Source organism: Pseudochaenichthys georgianus, chromosome 7, assembly GCF_902827115.2.
Source record: "Pseudochaenichthys georgianus chromosome 7, fPseGeo1.2, whole genome shotgun sequence".
NCBI classification, from domain to species: Eukaryota; Metazoa; Chordata; class Actinopteri; order Perciformes; family Channichthyidae; genus Pseudochaenichthys; species Pseudochaenichthys georgianus.
Window position 1 is genome coordinate 17,223,490 of NC_047509.1, and position 18,345 is coordinate 17,241,834.

Consider the following 18,345-nt stretch of genomic DNA (forward strand, 5'->3'; position numbering starts at 1 on the left):
ATCCTAGTTGGCTGCTGAAGCCTCATTCTGTAAACAATCTTCACTACCTGCTCTCTTGACATGCCCCACAACTGTGGATCTCTCTGCATATAAAAATAACCCAACACTTGGACATTCCCTTAGGATCTGGGTACAGTTTAGGAAAAAATGTGGACTTGTATTAATGCCCCTTTCAGCACCTATTGATCAAAACCATTCTTTTCCCCCATCACTGCAGGACCTTGCTTTTAATATTTGGGAGACAAAAGGTATTAAATATTTTGGAGATGTATATATTGATGGTACTTTTGCCTCATTCACCCAGCTGAAACAGAAATATAACCTTAATAACAACCAATTTTTTAGATATTTGCAGGTTAGAAACTTTGCTGGAAATAATCTAGTTAATTTCCCTTATCCGCCGGATAAAACAATATTAGACCATATTTTGGATGTTAACCCACTCGGGAGGGGTGTGGTTGCTCAAATATAGAAGATCATTTCTCAACTTGACTGCCCCTCCTTATCTATAATTAAAGGCCTATGGGAAGAGGACTTACAATTACAATTGGATGAGGACACATGGGATTCAATTCTAAACAAAGTTCACTCCTCCTCTATCTGAGCACGGCATGGACTCCTACAGTTTAAAATTCTTCATAGTCTACACTATACTAAAGCGAAATTAGCCAAGTTTTATCCTAATGTGAGCCCCATGTGTGCTAGGTGAAAGAATCAAGTAGGAAATCTTATTCACACTTTTTGGACTTGTCCCCGGCTATGCAAGTACTAGGAAGATGTTTTTAAAACTCTCTCAGAAGTGTTTGAAATTCCTCTCAATCTGTCTCCACTGACAGCATTGTTTGGAGTTGTTGCTAGAGAAGCTCAACTTCCAAAATATAAATTAAATGCCATTGCTTTTGCATCGTTGATAGCTCGACGACTAATTCTTCTTAAATGGAAGGATGAGTCACCACCCACCCATACTCACTGGATTAGAGACCTGTTGCAGTTTTTGCATCTGGAGAAAATCCGGTCCACTCTGAAGGGATCTACTGATAGATTTTATAAGGCCTGGCAGCCATTGATCACACACATAGAGAAGTGCAAGCTGGACTTAACTCTTTAAAGAAGATTGCGTATAGATTTGAGTGTTGCTGAATCTGGGTTACTACCATTTCTAAAGCAATATTGTACATTTTGCATATATTTTGTCTTTTTGTTTGTCGTTTGCTTTGTATGTAAAAAATTTTTTTTTTTTATCATTTGTGAGAACGTGTACACTTATCTCATTTACTCTGTTTTGTTTTTTCTTTCATGCTGGGGTAGGGGTGGGGGGTATATTTGATCTGCTTTTTGGCAGTCTGGTTTAAATGTGCACTGTTGCATCTACAGTATGTATTTGACTGCTCAATGACATTCTGTACGATTTTTCTTTGTAAAAAAAAAAAAAAAACTTTCAAAAATAAAGACAGGTTTTTATATAGAAAACTTTCATAATCTCTTTACACAATGTTAAGATGTAAAAGTGTTGACGTTCTGTCAAAGATGTCTATGTATTGTTTTGCAGATATCTACTGAAAAACATGCTAACTGCCCAGCCCCATTTATTCAGTTTTCTTATATCACTTGGTTCTTCAAGAGGGGCTAGTGAGACACTCTGGCAGCAAATTATAATTGTATGAATAAAATAGTAGAAATTAAATGCTGACAACGATTTATGTAGATAAGGTGCCTCGGAATTGCACATTGCACCTTTTTAAAGTTGGAGAAAACTGCTATTCACACAGCCATAAGTGGTTTGATCCAAGAAAATAGAAATTACTTAGAAGTTGCCAACATCTTTCTTGAACAATTATGTCAATTATTTATGGTAAATGTGATTATTGCTAGCGAAAAGTTGATCCTTAAAGGGAGGGAATGCTTTGGGACAGGCTGGCTTGATTGACAGGTGCCACCTTCACGGTTCAGTTTTGGCCCCTCAAAGAACCCAGAGAATGAAGGATTGTTTATTAGCCATGTTGGCAGCTCTGTAAGGCTGTGCATTAAGGTGCTTTGAGCTAAATGCTTATGTCAGCATGTTAACAGCACCATGATATGACTAGACCCGACTAAAGATGTGTTAAATGTTGTTATATATTTCCCTTAAAAGTGGTAATGTACATCTCATAGTGAATGTTTGAGGCGATAGGACAGCCATAAGTATCTGTACAAAATGTTAAGCCAATCCATCAAATGGTTGCTGAGAAATTCCAGTCAGAAACAAAGTGACAACCCTATTGATAGAGCCACTTGGATTAAGTTATAAAGTGCAATAAACAAAATCCTACAACATAAATGGAACTCTTTTTGTGTTAAGTTAATACAACATGACGGCGTTAGGTAAATCAATGCAAATTGTATGTAAATTCAACATAACTGCGTTAAGCAAATACAATATAACTGTAAGATAACTTGTCTTTTTTCCATTTACTTAGCCTAGTTTCGTGCAACCGGTTGACATGACTAGAGTAAGTACATTTGACATTTCATTTCTTTGTGTGTATAGCCTCTTAACTAAGTTTGACTGTTAGTCCAACAGCTAGATGTCTAAGTCCCGTTCTTCACTCCCTCCTCCTCAACATCCTCCCTCAAACAGACAGTCATTACTTACATTTAGGACCTGCAATCAATAAAACAAAATGTATCCTTAGAGGCATTAAAGACACCAGCTCCTTAGAATCATGAACTTTAGTTACACGTGCACTTTTGACCCATAGAGAAAAGAACATTTCCATTCCAGCCTTTGATAACACAGAGACTCTTGTGCTAAAACTGTACGCCAGGAGAACATTGTACACACGCTCACCTCCAGTCAGCTCCACAGGTGTACTGGATGCTATAAGGTGTGAGCAGTATACCCACACACTGTTTATAAATAGAGGGGCCTGACATTCCTACACAAAGCTTCACAGCAGACACCTCTCTGTTGAAATGATCTCCATCCTTATGATTCTTATCCAAAACTTCAATCACCGCTCCTTTCTCCTCCTCTTCTCTGCTCCTCCTCCCTTCTCTTTCCTCCCTTTTCTCCCTCCAGGGAAGGGATTTATCTTCTATAATTCTTCCATCATACTGAATATTTCACAATAGCATTTTTCCCATACACACATTCACATGCTGACTTTCTCATAGAAATGTTCTCACTTTCATTCCCTCACTGTCTTCACATCTGTCCTTGCTTGTCTCTGTCTTTCATTCTTCCATCTTTTTGTCAATGTTATCCTTCTGAATGGTCCTCTTTGTCTGTTGCTCACTATCCATTTGTACTTGCTATGCTAACTCGCTCTCACATTCAAACACACCTACTGCTTCCTCTTTATTTGTAAACACAGGTTACTTATGGCGGCAAAGTTCACCACTATATAAACTGCAGCGTATTTATCACCAGACAGGTTGTCATTTAACATTTAACTTTTCAGATGGGTGCTAATGTTAAAAGAGTCAGCACATCAATGGAAATTGCGTGGGAATTGTACTCATCTATGAATCATTTGTGGTGTGTGTGTGTGTGTGTGTGTGTGTGTGTGTGTGTGTGTGTGTGTGTGTGTGTGTGTGTGTGTGTGTGTGTGTGTGTGTGTGTGTGTGTGTGTGTGTGTGTGTGTGTGTGTGTGTGTGTGTGTGTGTGTGTGTGTGTGTGTGTGTGTGTGTGTGTGTGTGTGTGTGTGTGTGTGTGTGTGTGTGTGTGTGTGTGTGTGTGTGTGTGTGTGTGTGTGTGTGTGTGTGTGTGTGTGTGTGTGTGTGTGTGATATCACAGAAATACCTATGTGAATGCGTTTTGGTGCTTGCTGCATACAAATTACCACTAGGATCCGTGGGCTATGGCCCCCTCTGTGTCATTCATTCATTCAGCCCCCACAGTTTGGATAATATGCTTTTGGTCTCGAAAATAAGATTCTTCTTTTAATCATCATTGTTAGTCAAAGCTTTCTCTCTGTGTGTTTTCCAATGCCTCTGAGGCTCTAATCCAGCCACAGAACAACAATGACTGGGCGAACATTTCCTTCTCCTTCCCATTCATTGTCTTTCTGTGATTGCAATGACATTCACACAAGTCAGACGTTTTATATTTGGGAATACAATTTAATTGGAGACGTGTGATGTCTCATTAGTAGGGATGCCAGCGATTATTCGAATATTCGTTACAGTCTCCATAATCGAATATTATTTTTAAAAATCGATTTTATTTATATATATTTTTTTTTATTATTTATGTTTTTTTTTTTTTTCTGGCTTAGTTTCAACCAAAATATATATAAATATATATATGCTAATAATAGTAATAGTATTAATAATTGTAAATGGCCATTGGTCACACCACCAGTTTGTTTTACTGTAAACTTGGAGGAAGCCTGCGTGCAGAGCAGACTGCTGCTGCAGCACGCTACACACCGACCCCGCCCCCACCCCCCCTCTTCCTCACACGTGCGACTAAAGATGAACAAAGCGGCAGGTAAAAAGCGTTCCTCCTTGTGGAACTACTTCGAACATACAAGTCCAAAGGAAGTTAAATGCAAGCTCTGCGAAAAGACGTTGGTCTATCACAACTCAACCTCAACAATGCGTTCGCATTTGAGTGCGAAGCACGCCAAAGAGGTTACAGAGAAAGACGCAGCACAGCCGGCCATTAACAACTTCACTTCAAGGCCACGTCGTTGTGATGACATGCTTGTTTGTTGTTTGTGCTGTTAAACATGTTCTAGTAAAGAAAACAACGGAATTCCTTTTGTCTGAGTCTGTTTTTTTTCTTTTTTTCTTCTCCCGCGGGGGGGGGGGGGGGGGGGGTCGAATAATCGATTATTATTCGCCAGGGCTGCCGAATAATCGATTTTGATCATGGTCAGTTTCTGGCAACCCTACTCATTAGACGACCTGGTTGGCATTTCAAAGTTTGAAGCAACTACACAACAGCTCGGAGTGTGCCTCGGGCTACTAGAGTTTACAATTACTGCTCCTGAACATTTGAGAGTAATCAGAGATGCAGACTATATCTGGAAGTTATCCACCAGGCAGCACCGATACCTTAGTTATTATTCTGATGTGAAATCAGAATGTACCACCTCCACATCTTGACAGGATGATCTGCATTCATATGTAATACTTATGCTTGGAGGTTGTTTTGTTACTGTGATTGTAACACATGCACAGATACAAATCCTGCAAAATTATTTATTATGGTATGTGGAACTTAACTCACAAAAACAGACAAATTGAATAAATAACCACATCAATGACCCCGTATTTAAACAAACCATCAGTATATGTAAAGACAAATACAGCTAAATTACATACAGTCTATAATGACTGCATTGCATTTAAAGAGCCTGTGACACCATCCCAACAACTGTTGTGCAAAGAAATATTGGGCTACTAGTAATCTCGAACCGTCAGTTTAAAAAAGAAAAAGCGATACCGTTTCGTTAAATATCAATAATTTCGAACATCGCGGGGAAATTCCTTCACTCATTTTGAAGTTTTGGGGGAAGCCGGAAGTGACGTCAATGCGGGAACGCTTCGAGAGCCAAACACGGACAAAGTGTGTTGTCATGCGTAGAAATGGTGAATTACTGAGATTAGGCACGTTAATAACGTTTTAATGAAGTTGACTACAGTATATTCATATTTGTCAGTGCTTTCATGTCAATTCGGCGAACATATGATACATTAAATGATGAGTGAGGATGATGATTAAAAATCGTTTGTTTGAGCCGGTCTGCATTTACTGATGAGAAAACAAACCGATGCTTTTTGTAGTTGTAGTACACCAACGTGGATTAAATGTGTGGTTTTTTACCACAATGTTGGGGAAATTAATGGATAAAATCACGGATTATTATTATTATTATTATTATTATTATTATTATTATTCCTACTCCGATCGGGACACTAGGTCCACCGTTTCCCCGCAGCGAGGCTCCCCCCGTTGACAGTTTACGTGGGCTGGGTGCAGTGGCGGACTGGCCATCGGGACGAATCCCGATGGGCCGGTACCGAAGTGGGCCGGTCGGATAAGTCACTAGCACATCCCCCATAGGCGGCGCGTGAGGCTCAGGTTTGAGAAGGCTAAATAACTTCTTTTACCTGACGCTGCCCGCCTCCGGCGTCTATAGAAAAGAGATCAACTCAGTGTGCGGAGTTTAAATCTCTCAAGTCATATTACAGGATAAAGAAAATACAGTGTAAACTGCCATGCAGAGAAGACGCCGACGTGTCGCACTTATCATTCATATTACATCATCAATCAGATCATCGATCATATAATATCATAATATATCATATATTTCCTTATCTGAGTCAGCTTCTCCAGCCTCATCTGGCCGTGCAACACTCACAGTGTCACAGACTGGATGCAGAAGTATTATTTAACACATTATGTTGACGAAACACTCGAGACTGTAATTAAAGTCAGATCCACTCGTGTCTTAGACGTGAACGCGCTCTCAGCTGGAGAGAGATACCCTAGCTTGATTTACCGAGTTGATAACCAGCGTCGTAGGACCGCTTAGCGAGATCTCGTTTGTTAGTTTGTTTGTTACTCAAACATATCCAGGGTCTGTTGAACTGGCTTCGTAGTACAGGGCACAGGTGGCTAGCAGCGCTAATGTCAAAGACACAGACATTATACATTATATTTGTATTTTACATCCCCCACTCCCCCCGTTGACAATTTACTAGCGGTACCGAAGTGGGCCGGTCGAGAGTCCCGGGATGATTTGTAGTCCCAGTCCACCACTGGCTACATGACCATATGATCGCCCATATTGACGCACCTCATTCCTAAACTTCTAACAGATACAACATAAAGCGATCCTTCAGCCTCATATGAGCTCTCAGACACGTTCAACATTAAACTGTCATCGCTGTCTGAGCTTGCTGCTGTGTGCGCCGTCGTGCGTTTACATCTGACTGTATATATATAAAGGTTTACATGCAGATGCTGGGATCCTGGACGGTGCAGCTGGAGCGCTGTGCCCGCAATGACGTCACCCATCATTTGGCGGGACTTGAAGAATCCGCGAGAAGATCCAGAAAATTGTCAACATTGAAGGCAGATTAATGGTTATCAAAGTACAAATATCCAAAATCAGTTCAGTAACGGTTTTCAAGGGGACAATATGTACTCAAATTGATGGGTTTGGATGATGGGGGAAAACCGTGTCACAGGCTCTTTAAAGTGTTTATAATATTGGCTTACATGCTTTTGTCTGCCCTTAGGAATGGCAAAAGAAAGACAAAAAGGTGAAGACAATGACAAAAGTTTTCGGTATTGTTACGTATTCATTTTGTGAAATCAGGACCCAGATATTTCCTCAACACAGATTTCAAAGCTGTTTCCATGCAATCCTTTACCCCTGAGTTGTAATATCATCTTTTAGGGTCTTCTCACCTCAGATTGAAGTTAAAGCTCCACTCCTCACTCTTCATGCATTTCTTTCTGCGACAGATGGAATTTAGCCATTGCTTTCTGGATGAAGGGTTTTGAAATTGGAAATCCTTGATAGGGCGCAGACATGAGTGGACCACTAGTGCAAAACGATGTTTAGAAAGTAATTCTCTGACCTGTGTGTGTTTGTGCATGTGTGTGGGGAGGCTCCATCTGTGTGTGATTACGTGCTGCTCACATGCTCAAGCTGAATCATGCCCGACAGCCATTCTTTCATCATCATCCTCTTCCTCACTGATACTTCGTTCTTTTTCATGTTCGTCTTTCTTCTTAACCTTCTCTCTCTGTCTCTACCCCTCTAACTTTCCCACGAGAGCCACTGACCTCATTTTCATCTCCAGACTCGTGCTTGAGCAGGCTTGTTCTCATCTCACATCACATATGCACACGTGCAGTGGCGCAAGTGCAGATTTGTAGTTCAATTTCACAGTATGTGCATATTATGATTATCTTTCTAAAAGCCTCTAGTAAAAATTGAGGTTGGCTTTTGTTGCTTTACACCCTGTGCAACAGCGGACCAGCATCTAAAGTAATCTGATGTGACTTTTACTGCCAGCTTTTCTATATGTAGCATCTACGTGTGTAATGGAAACAGCTGTGTACTTAGTCCCTGTTATGCTTATGCTTCCCTTTTTGTGTGTGTGTGTGCGCGTGTGTGCGTTTGTGTGCCTTCAGGGTTCAGATCACTGCAGATGTGACATGGGGAAAGAAATGCAGCTTCCACAAACTGACTAAAACCTCAAATGGCAGAGCTGTCACTTATTCCCCTGACACTGGAAGGCAACTCATGTAAAGGATCAAATGAGCAGCCAAATTATACATATATGAAAAAAGAACAAGGTTTATGAACACTAAACTCAACTCAATCTGGAGAGAATACATTTCTAGAATAGGGCAGAGTTAAATTAGTGATTGTTCTTAACATTTAATGATAATGTATTATGCAAAGCACTGTCGGTCATTCTATTTTACCAGTTATTCAGTCAGGTCAACTGAGAAAAGTTTGAGTTCACGTGCACATTTACAGGCTTATGCATGTGCAACAGGTAGTAGTAGCGGGAAATGCATGTCACCGAAACACCTGTCCATCTGTGCTAACTGTTTTATAAAACACAAAAAAGAGAGTCGCTAGGATGCAGCTCAAACTTTTTTTTTTTTTTTTTTGAAAGTTGCGGTCAATGGTGCAATTCTGTTCTGTTGAAGTTTTTAATTGACTGAAGTTCGCCTTATTGCAGTCAATAAGCATCTGTTCACAACTGTTAATCAGACGGGTGTGTTGAAGGACAAGCTAACTTTGGAACATTTTACTTTGGAGCTTTATGATCCTCATCTAGCATCTCAGTCAGTGTAGATGTAAAATGAGCTAGAGAGAGGGAGGTTTATTGTGAGGTGAAAGTGGAGGAATGGAGTAAAAGTGAAGATGGTTGAGTTGTATTGGTTGATGATGAGCTGACAGTCACTGCTACAGGGTTATATGACAGATGAGACTGTGAGAACGTATGTCTGTTTGTTAGATTGTGTATACATTTGCGCATCCCTCCCTTGTTTCACTCCTTTTTGTGTGTGTGTGTGTGTGTGTGTGTGTGTGTGTGTGTGTGTGTGTGTGTGTGTGTGTGTGTGTGTGTGTGTGTGTGTGTGTGTGTGTGTGTGTGTGTGTGTGTGTGTGTGTGTGTGTGTGTGTGTGTGTGTGTGGTGTGTGTGTGTGTGTGTGTGTGTGTGTGTGTGTGTGTGTGTGTGTGTGTGTGTGTGTGTGTGTGTGTGTGTGTGTGTGTGTGTGTGTGTGTGTGAACTGAGGTGTGAACTGAGGTGTGAATTAAGCCTCTCAATTGAAGTCTGTTTTTTTTTTAAGAGGCACCCTATGCGGTGTGTCTAAAGGCCATGTTTGGCCACAAAAGGATTGAATTAATGCAGTTGTGATCAATGAGAAGACACACACACACACACACACACACACACACACACACACACACACACACACACACACACACAAATAGATACTGGGAAAGAAGATGGATGCAGTATATTTGATACCCCAGAAACAAACAAGGAAGTCCAGCAAGCAAATCAGTGGTTACTAGACACATGTAAATGTGTGTTTGTGTGCATTAATGTCTGGTTGTGTTGACAAAAAGAATGAACAGTGTCGGTGTGTGTGTATTTGATATACACAAGTGTATCTCCAGCATCCAAAAGTGGATAGAGTGTCACGCACATTAGCGACGCTCCCTTCTTCACACTGTCCTTCTGTCTGTTCAGGTCGTTTACGTTGCACTCTGCGAGGTGCTCGTGTGTCGGCGCTGGCAGGAGTCTTGTTATTCACTATTTTTATGTTTGACACATGTGAGCTGACAAGACAATTTATTCTGCACCACAAACCTTTCGCATTAAGTCTATTTTTCACAACCTGCAAGCATGGGTGAAGCACGAAATATACATTTTGGTTTTTTTTCTCTTACTCATAAATGTTGTTTGTACAACAATTAATTTTTACCATTCAGAGATGTGGCATAGTTTTCGTTAAACTTAAATGTGCAATGAATTTAGGTTCATAAGGATTAAAGGTACATAGGTAATTTTGGAGAAACCAGCTCGAGTGCGCTAGAATTTGAAAATACACAACCGGAAAAAATCTGCCACTTCCTTACAGAGCCCCTCCTCCAACACACACTAACGCGCACATGACCAATGAGGGCAGGAGATAAGTTTGTGCACAGATGGAAGGCTGACAGGCAGGTAGGCCATCCTGTTACTTTAGCCGGGCCGGCTAAAATGTTTGGTCGTGCTTTTTACAGCGCTGCGGCTTCCACAGATGACATTTTTTTATGGATTTTTTGTCAAAGCACTTAAGATATTCATTGCTATCGGGATGTTAGGAGCATTCCATGGAATATAACAAAAAGTGTATCTCAAGCCGGTTTCTCAAACTTACCTACCCCACCTTTAAGGGTAAGCATTGTCTTTATTGTATTCCAACACTCAGCTCAGTTGTAGTTGAGTAAAGTTCCTTTCTATGTTCTCAATCTGATTTGGGATTGAAAGACAAAAACACTACCTCTTGTGTAAATAGTAGGGATGAAAATAGTTCCTGGGTTGCGATCGTTCACAATGTTTTAATTACATTTGTCTCACAACCGACATATTAACTGACTAAGTCACAGATCAGAGCAGGCAACATTAAGGTTGCTCCTTAACAGCGTTTGTGAGCGAGCATGCTATGGCTCATGTAAGGATGACAAGCTAACAAGTACATATCAGCATTTTCAAAAACCTTTTTCCCCGTCCTCATTGTAGAGCAAGTCCAGCTATAGCAAATCAACAAAACTGAAATGGGAGAGTATTTTAAGAATTTGTATTTCCCGGGATAGAAAATGCCAGCTTGGTTTTTGATAGAAAGCTAAAATAAAGAGAACAATCTGTGTTTTTAATTTAAAAACAACATTATTGTTAACACAGATGAAAAGACAAGGCCAACACCTCAAACAGAAAACTGACTCCTTCAAGAGGCAGCACAAGCAGTGAGAGAATCATTCACCAAAACACAGAAATATGTGCTATGACACACTGTGCGTGACGCAAGCTTTCAAAGAATGGGACTATTGATTTTAAATTTCATTAAATGCACTGTTGTGCCCTGGCAGTAGAGGCAGAGGCATGACGGGGGGGGGGGGGCGCGAGAGACCAGGGGGGAAAATGGTTATTGAAAAAAAAAAGAGAGATTTAAAAAGAAAAGAAAATCATAATTTTAAAAATTATTGATTCGAAAACAATATGATACATTACATTACATTGCATTTAGCTGACGCTTTTATCCAAAGCGACTTCCAATAAGTGCGTTCGACCAACAAGATACAAACTTGAAGAAAACAGAATCATATAAGTACATCAGGTTTCATAGAGCTAAAACATTTCAAGTGCTACTCAACTGGTTTTAGATAAGCCAGCCCTTTATTAGTATATACAGTACTATTACCAGGGCCGGCCCAAGACTTTTGGGGGCCCTAAGCGAGCTTTGGCTTCGGGGCCCCTCTCACTCTAGCGCGTTCTCACTACACACAACACGGAACCAACTTTTGTCTTAAGATGTTAGCATAAGCACACATATTGTATAAATAAGCATGTAAACACCGTGGACCTAACCTCCTCTAAGGGGGTCCTCACCTCCTCTAGGGGGGTCCGGGGGCATGTTCCCCCGGGAAGATTTGTTTTTTAAATATTGAAGTTAAAAGCATCAATCTGGTGCACTTTGAGAGCAAAATGAAGAGATCTATGGATACCTCTCTCAACAGTCAACACCCATATGAAACAGAACTGTAAGCAGATTTTTCTTTATGGATATTTTACAAATCACTTAAACTGTATTCTTGATTTGTCATAAAGTATTTCATAACTGTTTTGTATTTATTCTCTCTGGCTGTCCATCTCATAATGTTCACATAGAAACTAGCTGTCAATAGGAATATCATTCAGAAAAATTATAATTTCTTGCAAAAATCTGTCACAAAAAGAGGTTGCACATTTAAATTCAGGTGTTGTTATGGCAACGTCAGTGGCCAAACAGCCACATTTACTGCTGCAAATACGTTCAAACATGCTGTTGACACGTAAAGCAGTGGCAACTATGCCACCATTTCAGCTGACTTTTTCTCAGAACTACTGTCACATAACATCCATATATTTCAGTGCTAGGTTGATGCTTAGCTAAGCTAACTATGAAACACTTTAACTGACAGGACTCAGGATCAACTGTGTACTGTAAGGTAGCTTCTAGCTTCATGTCGAACAGTAAGTCAACATTTCCCAGAGAGCTTTCTTTGAAATCACCAGGTAACGCTAAAAAACATTACATTTAGATTGTATGACAAAGTGTTTATTTAATATATCTGGCTAGCTATAGCTACTTGCTAACGGTTTAGCTTACCCCCGCGATTCAAAGTAACGTCAACGTAGCTGTAATTTATGCTTTGCTTACTTGTTCGTAGGGGTGGGCGATATTGAAAAATATGTTATCACGATATTTTCAGGCAGTATCACGATAGACGATATATATCACGATATTTTTTCATGTCGGTTATTATGGTTATTTTTCAAGTTACTTAACAGTACAAGCACCTACAAGGTAACAGAAACTAAAACAAAAAGGAGTAACAGACCAAAATAGCATTTCAAGCTGGTTTTATTTCAGAAATGAATCCCTGAATGAACAAGTGAGCAGTGAACATCAATAAACATGAAAAGGAGGGTAAAACATAACTAAGTAAAACATAAAACATCAATGAGGAAAAGTCAGTGCCAAATAATTAAAATGTAAACTTTAGAGTAGACTTGAAGTGTAATAAAATACTTTAGCATAACTGAAGGGAATAACATAAAACGCCACAGCGTCAGATATGTCTTTCCACCGTTTGCTAGTCTTTTCATAAGGAGCCCCTTTATGAAATGCCTGCCCTATGGTTGCTCGCTGCAAAGAAAGGGGGCGGGGACTTTGGGAGCGTGTCAAACAACTCGGACTGAACGCAAGCAGAGGTGCGCTGACATTGTGGAATCGATCGGGCTTGATATATGGTGAAATTAAAATCAGTAGGTGAGGCTGGGGGAGCGGGAGGGGAAGAGGCTCTCCGTCCGCTGTCATAGCCCCCTGCGCCGCGCACGGAGAGCCTCTAACCCTCCCGCTATTTTTTTTTTTTTTTTTTTATCACGATAGGACGATATCTCTGAAAAAGCATATCGTGGAGACCTAATATCGTCACGACGATATATATCATCATATCGCCCACCCCTACTTGTTCGCAATAACTTGGAAGTTTACTGACATTCACATACCTTGTTCACCTGTGGCTCTGGGGTTGTTGTGTGAGCCACCACTTGAGAATTTTCGTCTTTTTTAAGAAAAAATGTTCTTATGTCCATCTTCAAAAACTCTGAGTCCGACTGACAGTTTATTTTAAGCATTGTCACAGCTCACAGGATAGGTACCTGTCAGCCAATAAGACAGATGTTTATTTCCATTCAACTCTCAGGTTGGTCTGGTGTCTTGCCTCTGTTGCATTCACTGAACACGGGAAATTACAATCCTGCCGTCCTCTAGTGTCATGATGAGGTTCAGGTTAAAGCTACGGTTAATATTATATTATTAACTCAATAATATAATACATGACTTTGAGAGTAGGCAATCTAGGGCATCTAACAAAATTAATTAAACATACTTATCACGGCGCCGGTTTTTGTATTGTACTGAGATCTTTTTTTTTTTTTTTTTGATAGGGGGCCACTAAGTGGCATGCGGGGAAATAAGATTAATGGGTAGGGAAGGGATATGAATATTACGTATATATCTCTCTCTCTATATATATATATATATATATATATATATATATAATATATATATAGATAATATATATATATATATATGTGTGTGTGTGTGTGTGTGTGTGTGTGTGATGTGTGTGTGGTGTGTGTGTGTGTGTGTGTGTGTGTGTGTGTGTGTGTGTGTGTGTGTGTGTGTGTGTGTGTGTGTGTGTGTGTGTGTGTGTGTGTGTGTGTGTGTGTGTGTGTGTGTGTGTGTGTGTGTGGTGTGTGTGTGTGTGTGTGTGTGTGTGTGTGTGTGTGTGTGTGTGTGTGTGTGTGTGTGTGTGTGTGGCGTTGAGCTTCTAGTGCTAGCGAGCTACGCTAACGGATATAAAGAGTTTTTTCAACAACAAAGTGGAGGAGAGTCCTCTCCTGTCAGACTGAGAGGCTCAGTGAACTAAAGGACTCTGAGTGTTTAGATAGTTAACTTTAATCAATCAATCAATCAATCAATGTTTATTTATATAGCCCAATATCACAAATGTTACATTTGTCTCAGTGGTCTTCACAGTGTGTACAGAATATCAGTATGACAATACGACACCCTCTGTCCTTAGACCCTCACATCGTACAAGGAAAAACTTCAGAAGAAAACCCAGTTTAAAGGGAAAAATGGGAGAAACCTCAGGGAGAGCAACAGAGGAGGGATCCCTCTCCCAGGACGGACAGACGTGCAAGAGATGCCGTGTGTAAATTGAAAAGATAATACATTTGCAACATAGGTAGTCCAAATGTTTGGAAATGCATGTGTGTATAATAGGAAGATGAATCCACGAGGATATCCATCCATGACCGATGATCCAGGACCACAGCCACGACTCAAGATCCAGCGCTCGCAATCCAGGACACAGGACCGCAGGATCATCCATGACTCCGGATCCCGGCGTATATAGACACCAAAAAGAAAGACATGTGGGGAAGCTGGGTTAATCGGAACATGAGAGTACACGGGTATAGACAGAGAGAAGGAAGAAGTAAGATGTCCCCCGACAAACTAAGCCTATATCAGCAAAACTAGGGGAGGAATCTAATCAGCCCTAACTATAAGCTTTATCAAAAAGGAAGGTCTTAAGCGCACTCTTAAAAACGGATAGGGTGTCTGCCGCCCGAACACAAACTGGAAGCTGATTCCACAAATGTGGAGCTTGATAAGAAAAGGCTCTGGCTCCCATTGTACTTTTAGAGATTCTAGGAACAACCAACAACCCTGCATTCTTGGAACGCAATGCCCTAGCAGGACAGTAGGGTATAATGAGTTCTTTAAGGTAAGATGGCGCCTGCCCATTAAGGAACCTATTGCGGTGAGCATGTTTTAACTTCCGGTTGTTGTTGTCATCTCCGGGTATCCCGTGTGCCTGTCTGTTGCTGATAGCTTATTAACTTAACTTAATCGATCGTTTTAAAACTCTTGATAATGATCACGGCAACTGCCTGACGTTGTAATCACACGTTACTACAGCTTAAGCACTCACAACTCTCCTTCTCTTAGCGACTGTAACTCCACAGTTGCCTACACTCTTTTTGGGTTTGCTAACGGTAGCTACTTTAGCTTGATAGCTAGCCATGGCTCTTTCCCCACCCTCTGGTGCTATTTCCTGCTCTTCCTGTCTCATGTTTGGTTACTTCCCGGCCTCCTTTACTGGTAAGGATACATGTGTTAAATGTAGTATAGTTGTTAGGTTGGAGGCGGGAATCATAGCCATAGAAGCCTGGCTCCGCATCTTAGAAAGTAACTCAGCTAAAGTAAAGCCCATGTTAGCATGTGCGGACCGGCAAAAGGTAGCTCCTCTTAGCCGTCCCCCGGCAACTCCCGAGCAGCAGGGAGGCTGGATGACTGTTCTGAAGGGGCATAACACGAAACCCGCAGGTCCCCACCAACCCGTTCACGTATATAACAGATATTCCCCACTCAGCGAGACACCCGCTGAGAAGCCAACTCTGGTTATTGGTAACTCTATTATGAGACACGTGAATTTAGAGACCGAAGCCTCCACAGTCACATGCATTCCGGGGGCCAGAGCGGGCGACGTTGAGGCGCATCTTAAACTGCTGGCTAAAAATAAACATAAATACGGTAGGATTGTTATTCACGTCGGTGGTAATGATGTTCGTTTACGCCAATCAGAATGCACCAAACTTAATGTGGAGTCGGTGTGTTGTTATGCTAAAACAATGTCGGACACCGTAATCTTCTCTGGTCCCCTCTCCAATCTGATCAATGATGACATGTATAGCCGCATGTCATCATTTCAGCGCTGGTTGTCTTGGTGGTGCCCAGCAAACAATGTGGGCTTCGTAAATAATTGGACAGCCTTCTGGGGAAAACCTGGTCTGATTAAGAGAGACGGCATTCATCCTACTTTGAAAGGTGCAGATCTCATTTCGGCAAACATTTCAGGGCTTTGTGGACTTAATCCATGACAAACTGGAGTTGAGACCAGGAGGCAGAGTCGCAGTCTTACACGCTTCTCTGCGCTCTCTCCTAGGCAGTCATCCATAGGAATCCCGAACCCAATAAAATACCCAATATTAGCGGTGTGTGTGTCTGCCCAAGGACAATTTAAGGTAAAACCTAATAGAGGTGTCATACATAATAACCTAATAAAAGTAAATGTAACAACTACTACAGTGCAACAAAACAGGAAGATTAAATGTGGTCTCTTAAACATAAGATCTCTAGCATCTAAAGCAATATTGGTAAATGATTTAATATCAGATTATAATATTGATATATGCTGTCTCACTGAAACTTGGTTGAGACATGAAGAATATGTCAGCATAAATGAGGCCACTCCACCCAGCCATGTCAACACTCATATTGCTGGAGGCACGGGCCGAGGAGGTGGAGTTGCAGCAATCTTTGACTCAAGTTTACTTATCAATACTGAACCAAAAGTAAATTATACCTCCTTTTGAAAGCCTCGTTTTTAGTCTTACACATCCGACCTGGAAAACTTTGCAGCCAATCTTATTTGTTACAGTGTATCATGCACCAGGTCCTTATTCAGAATTCGTATCAGAATTCTCTGAGTTTTTATCAACTTTGGTTCTTAAAACAGACAAAGTAATTATCGTAGGTGACTTTAATATTCATGTTGACGATGATAAAAATAGCCTTACTGTTGCATTTAACTCTATATTAGATTCTGTTGGTTTCTGTCAGAGTGTAAATAAACCAACCCACTGCTATAATCACACTCTCGACCTTGTTCTGACTTATGGTATTGAAATTGAGCAACTATTAGTCGAACCGCATAATCCTGCTTTATCCGACCATTTCTTAGTAACTTTTGAAGTACTATTACGAGACTACAAAGCATTAGTCAAAAGCTCTTGCAGCAGAAATCTGTTAGTGCTATAGCCACATTTAAGGAAGAGATTCCACCAATACTTAACTCGATAGCATGTCTGCATGTAGGGGAGGAAACTTATACAAAATGTACACCACCCCAAATTGATCATGTTGTTGATAGTGCTATAGATGCGCTGCGAATACAATTAGACTCTGTTGCTCCATTGAAAAAGAAGAAAATAAAACAACATAGATTAGCTCCATGGCATAATGCCGAAACCCGCAAAATAAAGCAAAAGTCTAGACAACTTGAAAGGATATGGCGTTCCACTAAACTTGAAGAATCTCGTTTAATTTGGCATATTACTCTCAATGAATATAAGAAAGCACTGCGTAAAGCGAGAGCAGCCTACTACTCTTCATTAATAAATGAGAATAAGAATAATGCAAGATTTCTTTTCAGCACTGTAGCCAGGCTGACAGAGAGCCACAGCTCGATTGAGCCTTCTATTCCCATAGCACTCAGTAGTAATGATTTTATGTGATTTTTTAACGATAAAATTGTTACTCTTAGAAACAAAATTAATGACCTCTTGCCTTTGACCAGTATAGTGTTATCAACAGCTCCCGGAAACGTAAGTTCTAATATTACACTAGATAGTAAACTAGAATGCTTTTCAGCCATAAACCTTGAACAATTACATTCAATGATTCTCTCTTCTAAACCATCAACGTGCATGTTAGACCCAATTCCAACTAAGCTGTTGAAGGAAGTTTTTCCATTAATTAGCACTTCTTTATTAAATATTATGAATATGTCTTTATTATCAGGCTATGTTCCACAATCATTCAAAGTAGCAGTGATAAAACCGCTTCTTAAATAGCACAACCTCGATCCAGAGGTTTTAGCCAACTATAGACCTATTTCTAATCTTCCGTTCCTCTCAAAGATTCTTGAGAAAGCGGTCGCAAAACAGTTGTGAGATTACTTAAAAAACAATGATTTATTTGAAGATTTTCAGTCTGGCTTTAGAACACATCATAGCACAGAGACAGCTCTGGTTAAAGTCACAAATGACATTCTAATAGCCTCAGACAAGGGACTTGTCTCTGTTCTTGTTTTGCTCGATCTCAGTGCTGCATTTGATACTATCGACCATGATATCCTATTGCAAAGACTAGAGCACTTAGTTGGCATACAGGGAACTGCTTTAGGCTGGTTTAGGTCCTATCTATCTGAACGCTC

At 40.5% G+C, this 18,345-nt stretch overlaps 1 protein-coding gene across 2 annotated transcripts in view; it reads left to right on the plus strand.

Annotated features, from left to right (window-relative positions):
- Nucleotides 1-18,345, plus strand: part of camkvl (CaM kinase-like vesicle-associated, like) — a 65,742-nt gene that overhangs the window by 21,202 nt on the left and 26,195 nt on the right. Inside the window, exon 1 of one of the 2 annotated variants that reach the window (XM_034088074.2) lies at nucleotides 2,461-2,489. The exons of the other annotated variant lie outside the window; for it this stretch is intronic. Within the exon in view, the coding sequence (XP_033943965.1) occupies nucleotides 2,481-2,489 (9 nt within the window). The 5' untranslated portion in view covers nucleotides 2,461-2,480. Of the gene's footprint in view, nucleotides 1-2,460; nucleotides 2,490-18,345 lie in introns of those variants that run through there. 2 annotated transcript variants of the gene reach the window in all.